General features: G+C 39.5%; 2 protein-coding genes across 2 annotated transcripts; both read right to left on the minus strand.

Annotated features, from left to right (window-relative positions):
* Positions 1 to 1,175: 1,175 nt before the first annotated feature.
* On the minus strand, positions 1,176 to 4,757 carry LOC119693381. The gene has a single exon (XM_038116709.2). It carries the CDS (start codon positions 4,755 to 4,757, stop codon positions 1,176 to 1,178), a length of 3,582 nt encoding a protein of 1,193 aa, XP_037972637.2.
* A 314-nt stretch (positions 4,758 to 5,071) lies between these two features.
* Positions 5,072 to 6,361, minus strand: LOC105394290. The gene has a single exon (XM_038114304.2). It carries the CDS (start codon positions 6,359 to 6,361, stop codon positions 5,072 to 5,074), a length of 1,290 nt encoding a protein of 429 aa, XP_037970232.2.
* Positions 6,362 to 19,310: the final 12,949 nt, after the last annotated feature.

Here is a 19,310-nt window from a genome sequence, read left to right on the forward strand (position 1 = left end):
CCAGTTTAATGATTATCATAGACTTTGTTGGGATTACTTTTTTTTTTTGTAAAAACACAGAATCAGAATTTTTTACATTCCCATATTATTAGTATGATAAACATGGTTAAAGAAGAAAAACTGTTTTTCTTTTTTCGCCACCGCACCTTTTCTAAAAGAAGCTCTGTTTGATCTTGTTCACTCAGAAAAACATGTTTGATCATTCTTCCATCCTTTTATGAATATTCCTTTCCTAATTTGTTGAGTGCAGCTTTCAAACTTCAGCCGGTCGGAAGGTGCTAATAATATTTTTTTCATCATTTTATTTATGTTTATCTTATTCGCTACAATGCCGTGGAGTAGCAAATACAATGATTTATATATACTTTACATATACTTATAACTATGTTCCTATAGTATTAACCTTTTATAAATGCAAATTAATAACTTACAACTAAGTAGATTAATATAACTGAGATATAGTATAGAATAGTTCTAATAATATGTTAAAATGTATTAAGTAATTATAGCTTTTTCTCTGTAACAACGAAAGTACCAAATTATTGTTTGTGAAAACTTTACTGGCCTATGTACTATTCATTTGATAAGTAACATTATGTATTAAGCATGCTGTTTGTTTTCTAAGAAATAAATAAATAAATGCTTATTTTTGTTAATGCACAATCAGGCATATTTGAAATCAAATTCATATAATTTTCAACTATGTGTTACGTAAATAAGGTTGAGTTTCGCTTGTATAGGTGCAGGTTTTGAGGAAAAGACGTCTCTAAGCAACGATGATTTATTTGCAACTAACTGACCAACTTCATACACACTGAATTTGATGATACAAAATAAGTAGATGAGTAATATAGCCGCACGGTGCGTTTTCAAATTTATACAAGAAAGCTAGGCACAAATAGATGAGTAGGTAAATAGTTTAAATCACAATAAGTATAAGATATAACAATCAACATGCCGCCCACCAAAACCTTACATAAAGGTTTTACAAAATCTCTTAATCCTATTTACTTTGGAAGCAATTAATTAAAATTTCTGCAAAGTAAGCACACAATAAATTTAACTGGTGATAAAACTAAATAACGATTGACCATGCTTTTATGTAAAATTACTTAAAACTATCATGCATACCACTAATCATTTAAAAGTTCATCAAATTAACAGTCCACGTAATCTCACTCACAGTTCACTGGCAGTTCGCACAATTTCGTAACGGATCGCACTATCACCTTTCCACGACACTTGACACTATAGACTCGGCACGCGCCGTCCTGGCCGGGATGCTTCTGCACGATGCGGGCCAGGGCCCACTTGGCCGGGGGCAGGCTCTCCTCCTTCAGGAGCACGATGTCACCGACTTCGTATTCTGTGCTGCGTCTTTGCCATTTCGGACGATTTTGGAGCCGGGTCAAATATTCTACTTGCCATCGATGCCAGAAATGTTGCACTAATCTTTGTGTCAATTGCCATCTTGTTAATCGGTTCAAGTTGGTATCACATAAATCAGGTTCTGGTACGTTTATGGGAGCTTCGCCGATCAAGAAGTGGCCAGGCGTTAACACTTCAATATTGTCTACATCCACGGTATCAATGGGACACAGGGGCCGGGAGTTTAGACAAGCTTCAATTTGACATAGTGTCGTCGACATCTCTTCGAAGGTAAGATTGTGATTTAAGGTTCTTTTCAGGTGGTATTTGACAGACTTCACCCCTGCTTCCCACAAACCACCGAAATTAGGGCTATAGGGTGGTATAAAATGCCACTGGGTACCTTCTTCAATGAGCATATCTTTCACATGATCTGGCATTTCTAAATTGGCTTCCTTCCATAGTTTTGTCAATTCCTTGTTTGCTGCCACAAAATTCGTGCCATGGTCGCTCCACAAATGACTGCATTTTCCTCTTCTTGCCACGTATCTCCTGTATGCACCGAGGAATGCGTCTGCAGTTAGGTCTCCCACGAGTTCCAAGTGGATCGCCTTTGTGCTCATACAAATAAATATGCAAATATATGCCTTGAAACATTTCGTGCCTCTTCCTTTCGCCATCGATACATTGAGCGGTCCAGCAAAGTCTACGCCAGCGTGCAAAAACGGTCTCGTTGGGGTCACTCTGGCCCTTGGTAGATCGCCCATTATTTGCGTTCTTTGAGCAGCTCTTTCCTTGGCGCACGCTAAACATTTGTGAATATGTAACTTTACTATGCTCTTTACTCTTATGATCCAATAACGGGCTCTCAGATAAGCCATCATCAGTTGAATGCCTCCATGCATGGTCTTAATATGAGCATCGGCCACGAGTAAAGGAACCAGTGTGTTCTTGTGTCCCAAGATAATCGGGTGTTTTGTGTTCTCTGGTATATCTGCATTCCTGAGTCTACCGCCCACCCTGAGGAGATTTTCAGTATCCAAGTATGGAGTGAGTGATCGTAATGCGCTCGTGGTGTGCACTGGTTTATTCTCCTTCAATGCGTCTATTTCCCTTGTAAACTCTATTTTCTGTACTGTACTTATTATCTTTCGTAATGTTTCTTCCAACTCTTCAGTGGTAAAAGATTTTTCTGTATCGTTGTGTCTTTTGAAATTTAGAAATCTTCTGGCATATGTCACGACTCTTATCAGTTCTTGCAGAGTGTCATATTCTTCAAAGTTTGGTATAACGTCCATTTCTTGTGTTGCATGTATCTTTCTCTGTTCTTCTTCTGTTTGAGTTTTCGGTCTAGTGAATTGTATTTCTTTCTTCTGTAGCCACACTGGACCCTTCCACCATAGTGTGTTGGACACTAGTTCTGTTAGCATTAATCCTCTACTAGCTACATCAGCTGGATTGTTTTCTGATGTAACGTGATGCCATCTCTGGTTACCAGTGTTGTCTAGGATCTCAACGACGCGATTACTCACAAAGACATTCCAACGCGCAGGATCACCAAATAGCCATGATAATACAATTTCAGAATCAGTCCAGGCAAATATACGGCTACTGGGTATTCTGGTGGCCTCTTGAACTTGCTTTAACAATCTAGACAGCAGCACGGCACCACACAGTTCCAATCTTGGAAGTGACACTGGTTTGACTGGTGCCACTCGACTCTTTGCTGCTATGATACTGGTCTCATAGTTGCCTTCAGCGGTTTCGACTCTCATGTACGCTACAGCGGCATACGCCTTATTGGACGCATCACAGAAGCCGTGAACTGTTGTGTTTTCTGCTACGGCTTCACAGGTATGTTGCCATCTCTTAATTTCAACTTCCTTGACATACTCTAAACTTTCTCTAATCATTAACCATTCTCTTTTTCTTTCAGGTTCCACTTCTTCGTCCCAGGAGACTCCATCGCGCCACAGTTTCTGCATGACTATTTTTACAGGTATGATAGCAGGTGCAAGAAAACCCAACGGATCGAATAGTCTTTGAGCTTCAGCAAGGATTTTTCTTTTTGTTATTGTTTCAGGAGGAGGAAGCAGATGCAGCTGATAGGTAAGTACATCTTTGATTCGATTCCAGGTCAACCCGAGCGCTTTTATTGTTCCTTCTGTCTTGATATCTATATTTGTTTCAGAATTTATTTGTTGTGGTCTCAGTTGATTTAGTAATTCTTCACTATTTGACGACCATTTCTTAAGAATGAAACCTGCTTTTTGTAATATTTCTGTTATAGTGATTGCTGCGTGAAGAGCTTCTTCTACATTGTCTCTCCCAGATATAAGATCGTCAACAAAGAAGTCTTCCTTTATTGTTTTAGCTTCCGCAGGAAAATCTTTACCTTCATCTTCAGCTATTTGCATTAAGGTTCTGACAGCAAGGAACGGTGCTGATGATGTTCCGAATGTCACTCGTAACAACCTGTAGTCCTTTGCCTCATCTAATGAGTTTGATCTCCACAGTATCCTTTGATAATCAGCGTCTTCTTCAGTTACCATAACTTCTCGGTACATTTTTTGTACATCGGCAACCAGACATATGGGTTTCATTCTCCATCTTATGATGAGGTTTCTCAGATCTTCTTGTAAAGGTGGTCCTACGAGTAAATCATCATTGAGTGACACATTGTTTGTGCCCTTGCAACTTGCATCGAAAACAATTCTCGTCTTTGAGGTGTCCTTTTCTGCTTTTACCACGGCGTGATGTGGCAAATACACAGCAGGTTTATCAATATCCTTTTGTGGTACTTCTTCCATATGGTTCAGTTCTATGTACTCTTCCATAACCTTTCTGTATTCTTGTTGTAGCTCTGAATTTCTCTCGAACCTTCTTTCCATCTGTTGTAGTCTTTTGAGAGCTATGTTTCTTGTTTCACCTTGTGTAGCTCTTGGCTCTTTGTACTTCATGGGTAATTTCACTATGTATCTTCCTTCTTTGTCTCTTGAGTGGGTTGTTCTATATATCTCTTCACATAATCTCTCGTCTGCTGTGAGTGTGCGCTGTTTATTTTCATCTAATTCCCACATAGATTTGAGCATGTCATCCATATCCACATCAAGGCAATGTAGTGAAATTAGTTGTTCATTTTCTTTCTGTACATCTACATTTCCAAACAAGATCCATCCCAGGCTTGTGTTTTGTGCAATTGGGGAGCCTGGTGGGCCTTTGATTACATCATTCTTTAATATCTTGGCATAGACTTCGACTCCCAGCAACATGTCGATTCTTCCTGGTTTATTGAAGCTGGGGTCAGCCAGTGTTATACCTTCTAAGTGTTTCCACGTTTCACATGGTATTGGTTTGTTTGGTAGTTGCGACGTTACACTTGTGGCCATGACGTATGCTCTCACGTTGATGTTGAAATTATTTTCAGTTCTTGATCGTAGCTCTATTTGTACGGCATGGTTGATTTGCGTAGTAGTTGAACCAACACCCTTTACAGTTCCTTGAACTTGTGTTCTTTTTAGTTTGAGTAGTTGAGTTGCTCTTTCACTTATTAGCGTTGCTTGAGACCCTTGGTCTATCAGTGCTCGTAGTACAGTAGTCTGGCCTGCCACATTTCTCACTGGCACAAGTGCTGTTGCCAGTAGTGCTGTAGATTTTTTGCTCACGAAATGAGAAGATATTGCGACTTCATGCTCTTTGTCTTCTAAAATGTTATCTTCATCCTCCACATCAGTGTACAACTGGCTGCCTCTGTTGCATTTATTTGTTCCTTATTACCAGTGACATCTTGTTTAACTCGTTCGTGTAGAAGTGAATGATGGCGTTTCCGGCATATTTGACATGAGGTTTGCAGCTTGCAGTAGAATACAGGGTGCCCCGGTAGCAGACAGTTGTAGCACAATCCTTTGTCTCTAACAAATTCACTTCTGTTTGTGGGTGTCAGCTTAGCAAACTCTCTGCAGTGTGAAAGCGTGTGATTCTCTTTATTACAGAATACGCATGTTTTATCTTCTGTGCTTGCCACGTGGAATGTGCGTTCTTTAATCGGCTTTGGAATTGCCACGGTGAGTTCTAAAGTGTGAATTCTGCCTTCGAGAAACGTCAAGAACTCCTTGAATGTTGGTAGTTCATCTAAGCTTGCTGATGATGATGATGAGCTGACATGCTCTTCCCACTCCTTATGAGTTTCAGTATCCAGCTTCTGTGTACATATGAATAACAAAACTGGATCCCATGTGCTTGTTGTTATGTTCAAATTCTTCAACCCGCTCAAACATTCTCTTGTTATATCTAAGAAGACCTTCAGTTGAGTTGGGGACTGTGCTTGTACTTTCCTCTGCATAAATAAACGTTTTAAGATTGTGTTGACTATAAGTCGCTTGTGACTGTAGCGCTTTTTTAATGTTTCCAAAGCAGGTGCGTAGTTACTCTCTGTGACTTGGTAGTACTTCAATGTAGCACTGGCTTCACCAGTCAGGCATGCCTTTAAATAATGTAACTTTTGAACACTACTTAACGCCGCATTGTTATGTATGAGCGAATAGAATGTGTCCTCGAACGATTGCCAGTCTTCGTAATTACCGGAGAACTTAGGTAAATCAATCCTCGGTAGCCTCACATCCACTGATACTCCTGCTCCTTGAATTCTAGAATGTTCGCTTGTCATTGAAATGTTCGATGTTTCCGTACTTGTCAATATGTTAATCAAGTCTTGCATGTCCGATTTTAGTGATAGGTAATTATCTTCACACTCGCTGTAGCTTTCATTCATAAAGTACGGTAAACATGCCCGTTCTTCCCTTTTGGTAGCTTTTAACAAGGATGTGTGCGTGTTTTTAAATGTATCCCAGTACTCGTCTATACATTGTATTCGTACTTTTAAATAACCAAGTGTTAATCTGGCCTTAGGCGCTTTCTTGAAGTTTGTTTGTGCCTTCTGAATTAAAATAGCAGTGTCCTCTTGTTGATCAATGAGTTCCTCCATTGATGTCATGATAAATCACGAAAATTACACAGCCGATTTGTAGAAATTACACAAATGTTCAAAGTTTTCAAAGTAGGTCCGTCTAGACTCACGTACACAAATAGTTAAATGTTCACAATTAATATTTTCCGTATTAAATTAACACTTTTAATAACTTTGTCACAAAATGTTCACTTTTATTAGTCTATTTATAGCACAAAAAACGTAGCCGGCCGGAGGTTCTTTTGTTCTCGGGCGTTATCTATTTCTTCGATTGCGCGTAAACAACTTTGTATCAGGCTCGATTATGGACCAATTTGTTACGTAAATAAGGTTGAGTTTCGCTTGTATAGGTGCAGGTTTTGAGGAAAAGACGTCTCTAAGCAACGATGATTTATTTGCAACTAACTGACCAACTTCATACACACTGAATTTGATGATACAAAATAAGTAGATGAGTAATATAGCCGCACGGTGCGTTTTCAAATTTATACAAGAAAGCTAGGCACAAATAGATGAGTAGGTAAATAGTTTAAATCACAATAAGTATAAGATATAACAATCAACACTATGAATATTCTTTTTATTCTGATTTTCCATTGCAAGTCAAATAATTATAATATTAATACTTAATAGTATTGTTACAGTTACTTACAATAATTTCGTACATTGTACAATTTAAATGAATCCCTTCTGCAATAACGTGGATGGGCACCATTTATCTTAGTTTCCGACCGCTTTAAAAAGGGTTTTAAATAAATCTCAATGCACAAATGTCCCAATCTACCTGTCCAAAATGAACTTTATGGGGGATCGGACTTAGCTAATATACGAACAGGAGCAAACAACCTTTTGTGTAAAATTACATTGTTTTTTTAACATGTGAAAACAAGGGTTAGCAGGGTGGGTAGCGCAGGCCTGGTCTGTAGGTACTTGTAGACATTTGTGTATGTATTAGTAGGGAGTTGTACGTTTGTGGCACAATGTTGTTGAAAGCGACCTTTTTCATGAATATTATATGTGTTAAATGTTGTTGAATTGAGTTACTCCGTCTTAACAAATATCATTAAAGATGAATATAAACATTTGATGATTAAACATGAAAGAAACATGTTGTTTTATTTAATTCAGAAGACAAATGACACTGAAAAGAAAAAGCCTGTATCATGAACACTAATTGTATTGATTAAAAAAAATATTTATGAAAAATCATACGATTTTATTTAAAATGGCTTCCTGGCTATTTGTATTCAGATATTTGGTGGGAAAGTGCATGGGAAAATAAATAGGTAATATTGCTCAACAAAAATCATTTCACAATTTATTTACTTGGACTGAATCACACATATTGACCGTTCAGGCCAAGGAGGTCATTCTAAATAACAAATAAATAAGTTTCGGAGCACTGAAGCACTAACTATGTTATACATAGTTATATCACTGCCTTAAAAGTACCGATTTTGATAACAGCTGTGGTTCGTATTTTTTTTGTGAAGGTAAAGTAACCCTCCAGTTGACCGTGATGCTGCGCACTTGAACCAGTATCTCTATAAGCAAGGATTAACAAGTCTGCTCTACTGAAACATTTTCACACTTGCTTCATTATTAAACTCCTTGCACAAAGCATCCCTCAGACGTTCATGAATATGTTATGGATGCAAATGTATCGCAGCATGTTTGGCCTAGTGTAGAGTATTAGAGCCCTATTCTTTGCCAGCTCATTTAAACTATGTATAAAGACTCTTAGAATTTGGGCTCCTCGCTCCGCGGTAATATGTGCTACTAGAAGAACAGTAGTTTGTTATCTAGATAAGTGGTTCAGTTTGTTAGACAACCGAATGGTGTAAAAACAGCTAGTAAAGCGGTGTGTATGTCGCAGTATATGGGATATGATTATATACCAGAACATAGTTATACGAAAGCGATTCATTACTATCTCACTAGGAATATAGTTATAAAACGGACCAAGTTTAGTGATATAGTTATATTACTAGATTAAGTTCAGTGTTATAAATATATTACTTGATTAAACTTAGTGCAATAGAAAACTACCACATAGAATTAAAAAAAAATGATGGTAAGCATATTGGTTTTATCTTTATTAAAAAATCAAATTTGTGTATCTGCAGTTAGTTACTTTGTGTCATTAACACATATTAAATAGACGCATTTTTCCTGAAATAAAAATGACATATTATGTATCTAGCCTATCTGAAACCTAGTTAAACATTGTGAGATATGGCGTTTCGACTTTCTCCGTGTTCGGCATCATAAGGGTCACAGTGACAGTTAAATAAAGTCAATTTTTCTCTCCACCTTTAGTTTGCAAGGTGCGGGTGCCTATATAAATAGAGTGAGTCGCCCGCGCGCCTCAGTTGTAATATCACCATGCAGAAATGACTAGGTTTCAGATAGGCTAGATACATAATATGTCATTTTTATTTCAGGAAAAATGCGTCTATTATGTAGTCTGAGCCTATCTGAAACCTAGTTAAACATTGTGAGATGTGTTTATTATCGCATGGTGGAGAGAAAACCAACTGTGACCCATAAGCTACTGATGAGTATATCAGTAGAGAAATATTTGAATCTATAAATTTATAATGCATAGATTTCTAGGTAATAGATATACTAAAAAGAAAGGTATAAGTATACATAAGACTTAAGTACTTCCTTATTATTCCTGACTTTTCAGAAAGTTATGGAAGGTATGTACCTATACATATAGGTAGGTATTTATACATATGGATACACACAGTGCCTCTTCGAAAGCAATACTTATAAGTAATTATTGATCAAAATCTTGTCATTGTCAAGGCAATATTTTTAACATACACTAGCCGAATGGATGGAACCAGTGAAATACTTTGCAACAATATTTAAAAGCTGTAAAGTGTAGAATATCGATCCAGGCCGCTGGGGCTCAGGTCAGCACATGCTGACTAGGGTATGTAATTCTGGACTGACCTCAGAAATGCAGCAGCCGACCCTGGAGCCTCGAGGACCTGCTCAGTCAGCCCCGTACGACGACACGGCCTGCAACACCTGGCGCGGCATCTAGTCCTTGGAACGAGGAGTGGTGCTTGAAGGGAAGATAATTTTACTAAATATCTCAGCCTCATCAGCTACTGGAAAAGATTAGATGAAGGCTGTGACACTGGCGGATAACTAAGTATTCAGTTTTTCAAAACATGATGCAGGTAACAATATTCATATTCTAGATTGACAAGTAACACACAGTCTAATTTTGTATTCTAACTAACTCGGCGGTTAACGAGTTCCTGTGCAGTCCTACTAGGAAGGAAAGTTATTTTATAAGCCTTTGCACCGATTTTGTGGGCTACTATCATTCTGTATCATCATGTGTGAATATTATGAGCTCTGGCAGCATTCCTTGGTAGATGACATCAATTAATAAAGATTGATTAACACAACAATAACAATTATAATAGTTGATAAATGAAACCCGACTAACATGTCTTAACTGGGTAAGTAAATGATCAGTCATGCCACCAGGATAAGTAAAATGTTCAGTACTTTATATGAAAAACATTAACAAGGTCACCTTTAGGTAGGTTCGTCAACACTAAGGGCACGTCTCGGCCAAAACCTTAAGGCTTCGCCTTGTTGCAACTTGAAAGGTACGTAGGTAGGTACCCACTTACATTGTTGTAGGTTCGATTTTGAAACCATTAAGTCGACCTAGATAAAACAAAATAAAATAGCTCGATTAAATAAAGATGGTACGTAAAGATGTTAGTTGTACCTGATCAGACCTGATGCAACGACAGCCAACATAGACTCTCTAAGCTGTGGAAGCAACAATCATGGTGGCGGGAACATGGACAGTTGGACGAGCCACCTCGAGCCTGACTTATCAATCAGAACTGACAGTTCGCCAACAGCAGATAGCTTGCGGCTATCTATAGGTAAAATTAGGTAGTTAGCTATACCCAAGAAAAAGTCCTTGGACATCGATATGACAGTGGAAAGGCGAATAACTGTGACACTCTTTAAAACAAAAAGGCTTGTTGTTGTTGTCCAGCTAAGGAAGGTTACCTACTTCAGCGACCGTATTGCATTCTGAAAGAACTGCGAAGAGTTAATATTATGACTAATAATTATTACTTATTTAGAAAGTTTTCCGCAAACTCTAATAAATCAAGCAGCTACTACGTCACCGCTGCCCGGTTATAACTCTGTACTAGCTTAGTAGATATATATACCAGTTCTAGCCTTCAGCTAGAGGCCAGAGAGCTCCTAAATGAGATGCGAGTATGAGCATGACACAAGTAATTTTTTACTTGGTAAGTAACTAGTTACGTAACTAACTGAAAGATCCATAAAACAGATTACTCAAAATGTAATTGTGAAAACGGCACGTCTGCATCTTAACCAGTCAGTCTAAGTAGTTTCAGCAGATACAGTGTTGAAAAATAGTTATGAAACGTTTGCGCCAGAATCGAATTAAAAATACATTTTCATTAGAGAAGCCGTTTAGGCATGAATAGGTACTTTCACCCTTTGAATTGTGCTCCAAATGATGACCTTCGAAATTCATAGAAATTTAATGACGACTGCCATTGTTTATTATCTAGCCCCGTACATTGAGTAGGGCTGCGGCTACACGTGATGTGATACACAGTACACAGTAGGTATATGCATGTTCCCAGAATAGTGGAAGTTATAATTTTACCAAAAGGTAGTCGTCTCGTGCAAGAGCACCGTTACTCGATTTATTCGATACACAACTAGTAGACAGCTGCTGCGTAGGAGGTTCACGCATTTTTCAACAAAGAGCTCGGACACACACTCACAATCCACTGGGACTTAAGGAAGACAGCTTATATGGTGTCACTCAGAAACCGCGATGACACTCTGATCATGATCACCCGACAGTAGGATCATAATAAATTCGGTAACTTGTGAAGCGGTATGGTATAGCAACAGCGACTTTCACGAAATCAGGAATTAGCTCAGTGCTTTCAGGTTGAACACTCGCCCGTGGGATTCACTTTGCTCACAGCCGAGAAAAGAAAAGACTCAAAGCTGGAATCTGCCGATGTGTCATGACACTTAAGATAGTGTCTGGGGGGTCACTTTATATGACGAAAAACGAACTTTCAGTGCACTGCGACGCGAGCCGCTCTATCTGTTTGTATGTATTAAACGTGCCGATTGCACGACAGCTCTCGTTCGTTCGTTTCTCATCAGTATAGAGTAACGCTCCTGTACTTACCGTGCGTCATCATTCCCATGAGCAGTCCAATGATCTTTAGGCAGTTTAGAACAAAAGCTGCATTAGACAGTTTCTTCAGCAGAGACACCGAAATAAAAAATTGATTGCACAACTATCCCCAGGAGCAGTCTACAGGTCACTTTGGGCAGTTCAGAAGAAAGCTGCTTTAATAGAATACCCTACCTTAGCGGAGGCATCAAATTGAAGTGCTATAACACTTTTAGAAGCGGTGCACGTTACCCGATTTGTCGTCATCCATGCCGATGCGGCTACGGCGACTGCAGGTGGTTACTCAGGCTTCGTTGGTGTGCCCTTGTATGGCTAACATGACCAACCTTGGCAGTAAACGTTCGTCTGCATATGCCAAAATCACTGATGAATAGCGCACGTTACTCGATACCTTCTAAATAAGTCACTCATAATGATGGCTGATGATGATGATGACCGTGCTAGCAATAGTGCAGGCGGTTCCACTGAGCATAAAATCTCTTCCCAGACAGGGGGCGTTTCGATCTGGCAACCAGAACAGGAGTGCCAGGTGTGCGCAGCGATGCAGGTGGGACAACACAGCTGCCAGGGCTGGAGTACATGGCTGGGTCTATGCAGCGATGCAGGTAGCACAAACCGGTGGCCAGGGCCAGGACCGGGTGTACGCTGCGATGCAGGTGGCACAAAACGGTGGCCAGGGCCAAGACCGGGTGTACAGCCGCCAGGGCAGGAGTGCATGGCTGGGTCTATTCAGCGATGCAGGTACCACAAACCGGTGGCCAGGGCCAGGACCGGGTGTACGCTGCGATGCAGGTGGCACGAGACGGCGGCCAGCGCAGGAGCACAGGGCCGGGTGTATGCTGCGATGCAGGTGCCACGAGACGGCGGCCAGCGCGGGAGCACAGGGCCGGGTGCAGGTTACACGAAACTTCAATTTCACCGAATCGGCCTGCCTACCCTCAGCGGGTAGGTACCGGCGGATCACATTACTCGCCGCACATGCCACAATGTCCCAACATACTGAAACTCGGAGCCACGTGCTTCCTGTAAAAAATCCTATGACGGTCCTGGAAAGCTACTCTTTGTAAAGCCTTACATAAGCTATAATCAAGTGCATTATTGTAATAGCAAAGTTTTTATCAACTGTTTTCTAAAAATATTAGAAATTGAGGGTAGAAAAATATATTTTTATTATTTTTTCCTGTATAAAATTAACATATGCTTTACTTAAAGCGGTCATTAATGTAAGTATCTAGCTCAAGCGCCACTAGTAGGACCGGAATATGTGATCAATCATCACCACGACTATTGAATCGGACCCTACTGCGTGGGATAAAAACCCCAAGCGCCGGAGCATTATGACCAGTGGCTGAGCTTTTAAAAGCAGTAAATAATAGCATTTTACTCACGGCTTATCAACTCAAACCTTCGTTGCGAAATCCTCAGCAATGGCTGCGTGCGCAGCAGCCGGCAGGCCCCGCGCCGCCTGGTCCGCATCACGCTACAGCTCCCGGTAGCGAGGACTCCGCAAATTCAATATTATATTTTTCCCCGTCGGAGCGAAGCCGACGAGAACCGTGGCTACATAGAGCCATTTTGCCGAAGTGTTCACTTCAAAAATCAAAAACCAACTGAGGCGCGCGGGCGACTCACTCTATTTATATAGGCACCCGCACCTTGCAAACTAAAGGTGGAGAGAAAAATTGACTTTATTTAACTGTCACTGTGACCCTTATGATGCCGAACACGGAGAAAGTCGAAACGCCATATCTCACAATGTTTAACTAGGTTTCAGATAGGCTCAGACTACATAATAATATTTTTTGGAATTTAAGCAATAACAATAAAATCAAAACTAAACAAAATTTTAAAAGTCTTCTTTAGTCGCAAACAAAATAAAATGGACTGCTACGGCTAAAATGCTACGCTTCTCGTAGCAAAATGCTACGAGCTTGCTACGGCGGCGTAGCACAAGTTTTGTGGCAAAGCAAATAATATATTTTTCACAAATTAGACTTATCAAAAGTATTTACGTAAGTGTATATTTTATGGCTCTATACAACAGTAACTGCTTTATCATAGTTTATGATTGGAACAAAAAAATATAACGGCACGAGATCGGACACAATAAAAAATGAAAACGAAGCAGATAAAAGCTCGCTGGTGACGAGTGAGCTGACCTCGCCCGACCTTTGTTCCCGCTGATGTCGTTCTGCGAACAATATGAATATTTCTATACACACTTGTGAAAAAGCTCATACATAAGCTTTAAACACGTCCAATCTAGTAACAACCTTATGTTTACATGTATAAAGACTTTCACGTCCAAGACATTCTCGTTTTAATTGAGCACTTACATACATCGCTAATAAAGACGGAAAGTTTTCAGACGGCGAAGTTCTAAAGACTTGTTTTCTCACAGAGTAGTGTTTAAACAACGTCAATCTGTGTTTGGGCATTATCTTAATTCGTTCGTTTTGTTTTCGTTCCGGCGGATTGTTGCTCGGCGTCGGCTTTTGTGGAACTTGGCTTTTGATGGCGACCAACAATGGGGCCGCGGCTTTGTGGGGCTCGCGGGGGCGCGGGGGCGCGGGGTGGGGGCGGGGGCGGCCGTGAACACGTCACGTGTGGAGTGTGGACGCACTATGCGTGTTCGCGTAATCATCTAGCAATGATTTTACCTTAGACAATGAGATAATGAGCAAAAACATATAGGTTCATAATTATTTGCCTACTAAACTTGATCTGGCCTTGATCTTGAATAAGCAACACTAATCCCGAGGCATGCTCAACGGTTAGTTTTAATACAATTAGAGTTAGCAGTATATATCAATACGTATCCAACTAACCAACGCAAATTCCCTACAACCAATACACCGGGGAACAGAATTAAGACTTCAGCTAAAGTTTCGAATCAAGCTTTAACTTTACAGAAATTCCAATTGGATTGAGGAATTCTGAATATTTCTGTTTGGACCTGGCGAAGGATCCGCGTTATCGAGCATAGCGCCGGCGCCGCCGAGCGAGACTAATAGTGGCCACGCACGAGGACCACTCTAGATCAACTATGATGTATAAACAGAACTGGTGTACGAAAGGAGCCGCCCTGAGTCACGTATCAATTTCATTTTTACCTCTATTGACGTCCGGCGCATCCTGAGCAGTCACTATGACGCTTTTCAGACTCTCAAATTTTTTCACCAGCGGCCGCTACACGAAATTGTTATCGACGTCGATAAACTCGTTTAATGCCAATTACAGCGCCGTATTTAAGGCGAATCGCGATATAGTGACGTTTATCTACGTTGATAACAAACCCGTGCATAGTAGGGTCACGAACCGTCCAACAGATGCTCTCCAATGTTGGTCACCGACACTCTAAGGATACGAGATTGAGTTTTCGCAAGCCGGAGTGACCCCCAGGTACGCTGAGAGCTTCCACTTTGTATATCGTGCGACGTACCTCGTGGCACCTGCGCCGCACTGCTGGTGTGATGGTGATATACATGTTCTATAATATATATTGTTTTGAAAACAAATGGTGAATGTCGGACTGTGGAGATGATGAGACATGTTTTTATTACATTATAATTAAGTGATACCCCACTATATTGCATTGAATACGAAATATATATATGGGGTATCGTTTATGTTTTTTTATTAGGTATTGTTAGGTTTTTCCCATATTTATATCACTTGCACATCAAGAATGGAAATGTGATGGAATATAGTAGGAATTGTAATGTAGGTAATAATGTACGATTGTACATGCTCGCTGCACGATCTCGTCGAGTTGTAGAAGAACAGGAATATCTGCTGCTAAATATTGAAACAGTACTCAGTGAATACTATTCAGAGCATTTCAACGACTCCAAAACGATTGTGCAGTTGAACTGCCTTTCTATGAGCATGGAAATAGTTTGTAAGTACTGTAGAAAAACGAATTCACGAAAATTATTTATAAAATAATTATTAATTGTGGGAAAAGTATCGTTTAAAGGCACGTAAAGTAGATATGTTCCTATCTTTGATATATGTGCCACGAACTGAATATTGTCTTGGAAACTCCTAGTTACTCTGAATACGGCGGTGGCGCTTGAAGGCAAATGCCGGAGTTCTTTTATTTATTTGTTTCTATTGGAGTTTTATTACATTCCGTCGTGCTCGTCACCTCCCGCCTCGCGCTGTGATACTGCTGAGTGTTGAGTGAACGCCACGGAGCGGTAAATGATACGTTTTGCCGTTTGAAATCGTTCTTCAGAGGCAAGCTCTAAGGTTTATGAAAGTAAAAACCTCTCAATTCTAATGTAAGATTACATGTTGAAGGTTGACTTGATTGCTTTGGGATACCGACTGCACCACATATTTTTAATGGTATTTTATGTTGTGAAATAAATATTTTCAAATTCATATGTATAGCAATGTATATAAGGAAAGTTTTATAGAGTGGGATGGAGTCGACGGCAAACACTAGCAGTAGCTCCATTCCTAGAACTCATTACTAGCACATGTCGTGACAGAATGAGAGCGGCGACCGAGAATGGATGATTTATTAAAAATGCCTAAAACATATTTCTTACATTAGCAGTCACAGCCATGCTGCGGAGGGTAATTTCCATGTGAAATGTCACAAATAGGGATTTCCATACAATTTATCATTTTCTGTCGACTAGCTTTAGGGTCGTGGGTCTTTTATCTTCCACCTTAGCCCAAGGGACGAAAATAATAATTTATTTCACAATCTGGGTCTTTTTTGATAAGAGATTTCGGAAGGTCTAAATATATGACAAGAAGAAAAAACAGGTTTTCAGCAGTAGACCAAGTCGAAAAGATCTTCCACGATTAAAATCGACTGTTTCTTATAGTATCCGATATCCTTGGCACTCATCGCCTGACGATGGTTAACTACGGACTGAAGTATATAGGAAACAACATGCTATAAAAGGGCAATGGATCAGGTGAAAAATATATTTATACAAAGAAGTATTCGAACACAAAACAATATGAAAAGTTTTTCTCAAATTCTAAGTAAAACGACCATTGACGTCACGTGTATACGAATCGGGGAATCAGAGAATAAAACTAAAACAACGACTAACGATACATGGAGAACTACACGATAAAGCTTTTTATATTTGAGTACACGCGTTGTATACAGGGTGTAGGCAATACGGAACTGTCACCCGCAAGCGATCCGCGCCCGGAGCAGCCTGTAGCTCGACCATGTAATGTGTGCAAAGTGTCATGTGATTTAAAAGTATGTACCTATGTAATTCATTTTATGTATTCTTTTCAGCGAGTGTGTCATCGTCTTCTGATGGTACGGTCAGGTGCATAAAAGCCTGACCCCCCTCTCATAGTACAAATACTTCTGAGGGGGGTCAGGTTTCTCTGTGTACAGGTACACCTACTGGCAATAATGTTATTTTTATTCGTCTTTATATAAATTTTATTCGTAAGCTAAAATTGTAAAGAGTGACTCATCAAAGCTCGTCAGTGGGGTGCAAACTACGACCAAAACAAAATCTATTTTACTCAATCCAACCCACATATTATATTGACACATGAAATTACGTAATCGCTCTACAGCTTTACTGCGATTTCACAAACAGGATTTAAATTCTCATGATACAGTTTGAAAAAAGTTGCTTTTATTTCAGACTCTACAATATTCAAACTGTCGCATCTTTTGAACCTCGCATCGTATCGGGAGCCCGCGGTTAACGTATCTAGATCGTAAATAACATGACTTTTGCAACAGTTCATACGTTGTCTGAGAGAATTTTATTTTGCGACAGTTTTGAGGCGATGTACAGTGCACAATCCGAAAAGTCCTATTGTGTTCCACAAATAAGAATAGTTTGAGAAAGCACTCGCAGCTCGCGGCGAGATGAACAAATGAAAAGGCTTTGATACTCTGACCAGCGCGTACTTGTTAACGACTTTCATTGGTAGACGAGCTTAATGAAGCTCGTTAGTAAATACTTATTCTTATCACAGTTCTACTATAGATATAATATATTATTATGTACTGCCTACGTTGAATTTTTAGCTTTTGGGAATATAATATATTGGTTTTAGTTTTAGTTTTATTTCGTTTGTTATCACATATATTATAGGCACAACATTAATGTCACATATAAAATAATATTCTGTATTCTTCAACAGTAGAGTCATAAAAACAATCCATAACGGGAAACTTGAGTAAAATTTATAAAAAGCAAATAGATTGGATCTTGATCTTGCAGTCGCGGGATCTCTCTGTAATGTATGCAACAACTGAGATGGAACTTTCTAGAAACCCAAAAGGTCAAGTAGATGGGCACAATCTGATAGTGGAATATCTTTCCATTTGTGAGGGGGCACCACTAGCGCGGGAGGGGAAGGGGGGGCTCACGCTTGTCTTCAATGGAAACAAAATGAATGGTTCAGCTGAAATATCGCTTCAGATGTGTCACTTCAATTTTGCACTGCCATTTATATTTGAGATAACAAATGAAGTGCTAGGAATGTTTGTAGGAATTCTAGTTCTAGAACTGTATGTCTTGTGAATTATTTTATTTTAGGACTATGATTTTTGGAGCAGTGCTGTGCTGTGTGGCAGTAAGTGACTGTACTGTTTGCTATGTTTTGTCTTTAGAAATGTATACATTTGTTATAATTATTAATAAAGGTACACTTAATAAGTAAGTAAAAAAATGAGTTCTTATAAATGAACATTGTAATCAAACATGTCACCTGTTCTAGGATCACACAGCCATGCCGTAAGTTAAACCCAAAAAAAGGCAAGTTAATAGAACAGAACACTACACCACGTCATTTCGTGCGTTGTCGAATAAAATTACCCCGATATATGAGGGCTCGTATGTCAGCGTCGGCGTCACGGCGACCGCTCGGAGATCCAGATATATTCGCGAGATAACTCCACGCGACGAGATGAAAAAGGCACGTGAAGTACTCAGTGGCCTCTCCGAATCCAACTTTTTTCATTTAAAATACCAGAGCACTGAGTGAGCGGTGCTTGGAAACGATTGTTTTCGGAGGTATCATCACTAAACCATACATTCCAGCGTACAAATATTAAATCGTTTACTAAAAACAACGGCAACGTATAAACTAAAAAAAGAGTATTGCAAGGTTTTAATGCTTAAAAAAACAAAGATACTGTTTACTGATAAATACCCTGACTGAAAAGAATAAAATATAAGTTAGGTACTTTGAAATATAGTAAAAAGAAAACTGTAGTAAGCTGTAGGTTGATAATGATCTTTGGCTCAAAAAACAATAACAAAAACATACATCGATCATTTTAATTGCAAAAAAAAATGAGTGAGAAATGTTTTTATAACAGCCATTGGTATATTTTAGGCTTATTTTTTATTTAGCCTTTATAAATGCTACTTCAGTATAATAGAATGTTCATAATTAACTGATTAATTAAATGCATTTTGCGTTCACTTCGGAAAATTACTGCCGGCAGATACCAGGCTGGCATAAATGCAGTGAAGCCTGACTGTGTAGCGGCTAGTGGTGCGAAGCGTTGCGTCGAAGGTTTCAGGTTTTATTCCCGGCCCGGTCAAGTTTATATTTAAAGATTTGTTCCTTTCTCTTGGATATAACATTGACACTTTCATGCCTTGATACTTCCAGCAGGTCATGTATTATAATATATAATTTTGCAGCTCTAATATACCATTGCATTAATATGCACAACGCGTATTCCTTCAATGGGACACTTTCCTTTCCCGAAAC

This window comes from Plutella xylostella, chromosome 23 (assembly GCF_932276165.1).
Source record: "Plutella xylostella chromosome 23, ilPluXylo3.1, whole genome shotgun sequence".
Lineage (NCBI taxonomy): Eukaryota > Metazoa > Arthropoda > Insecta > Lepidoptera > Plutellidae > Plutella > Plutella xylostella.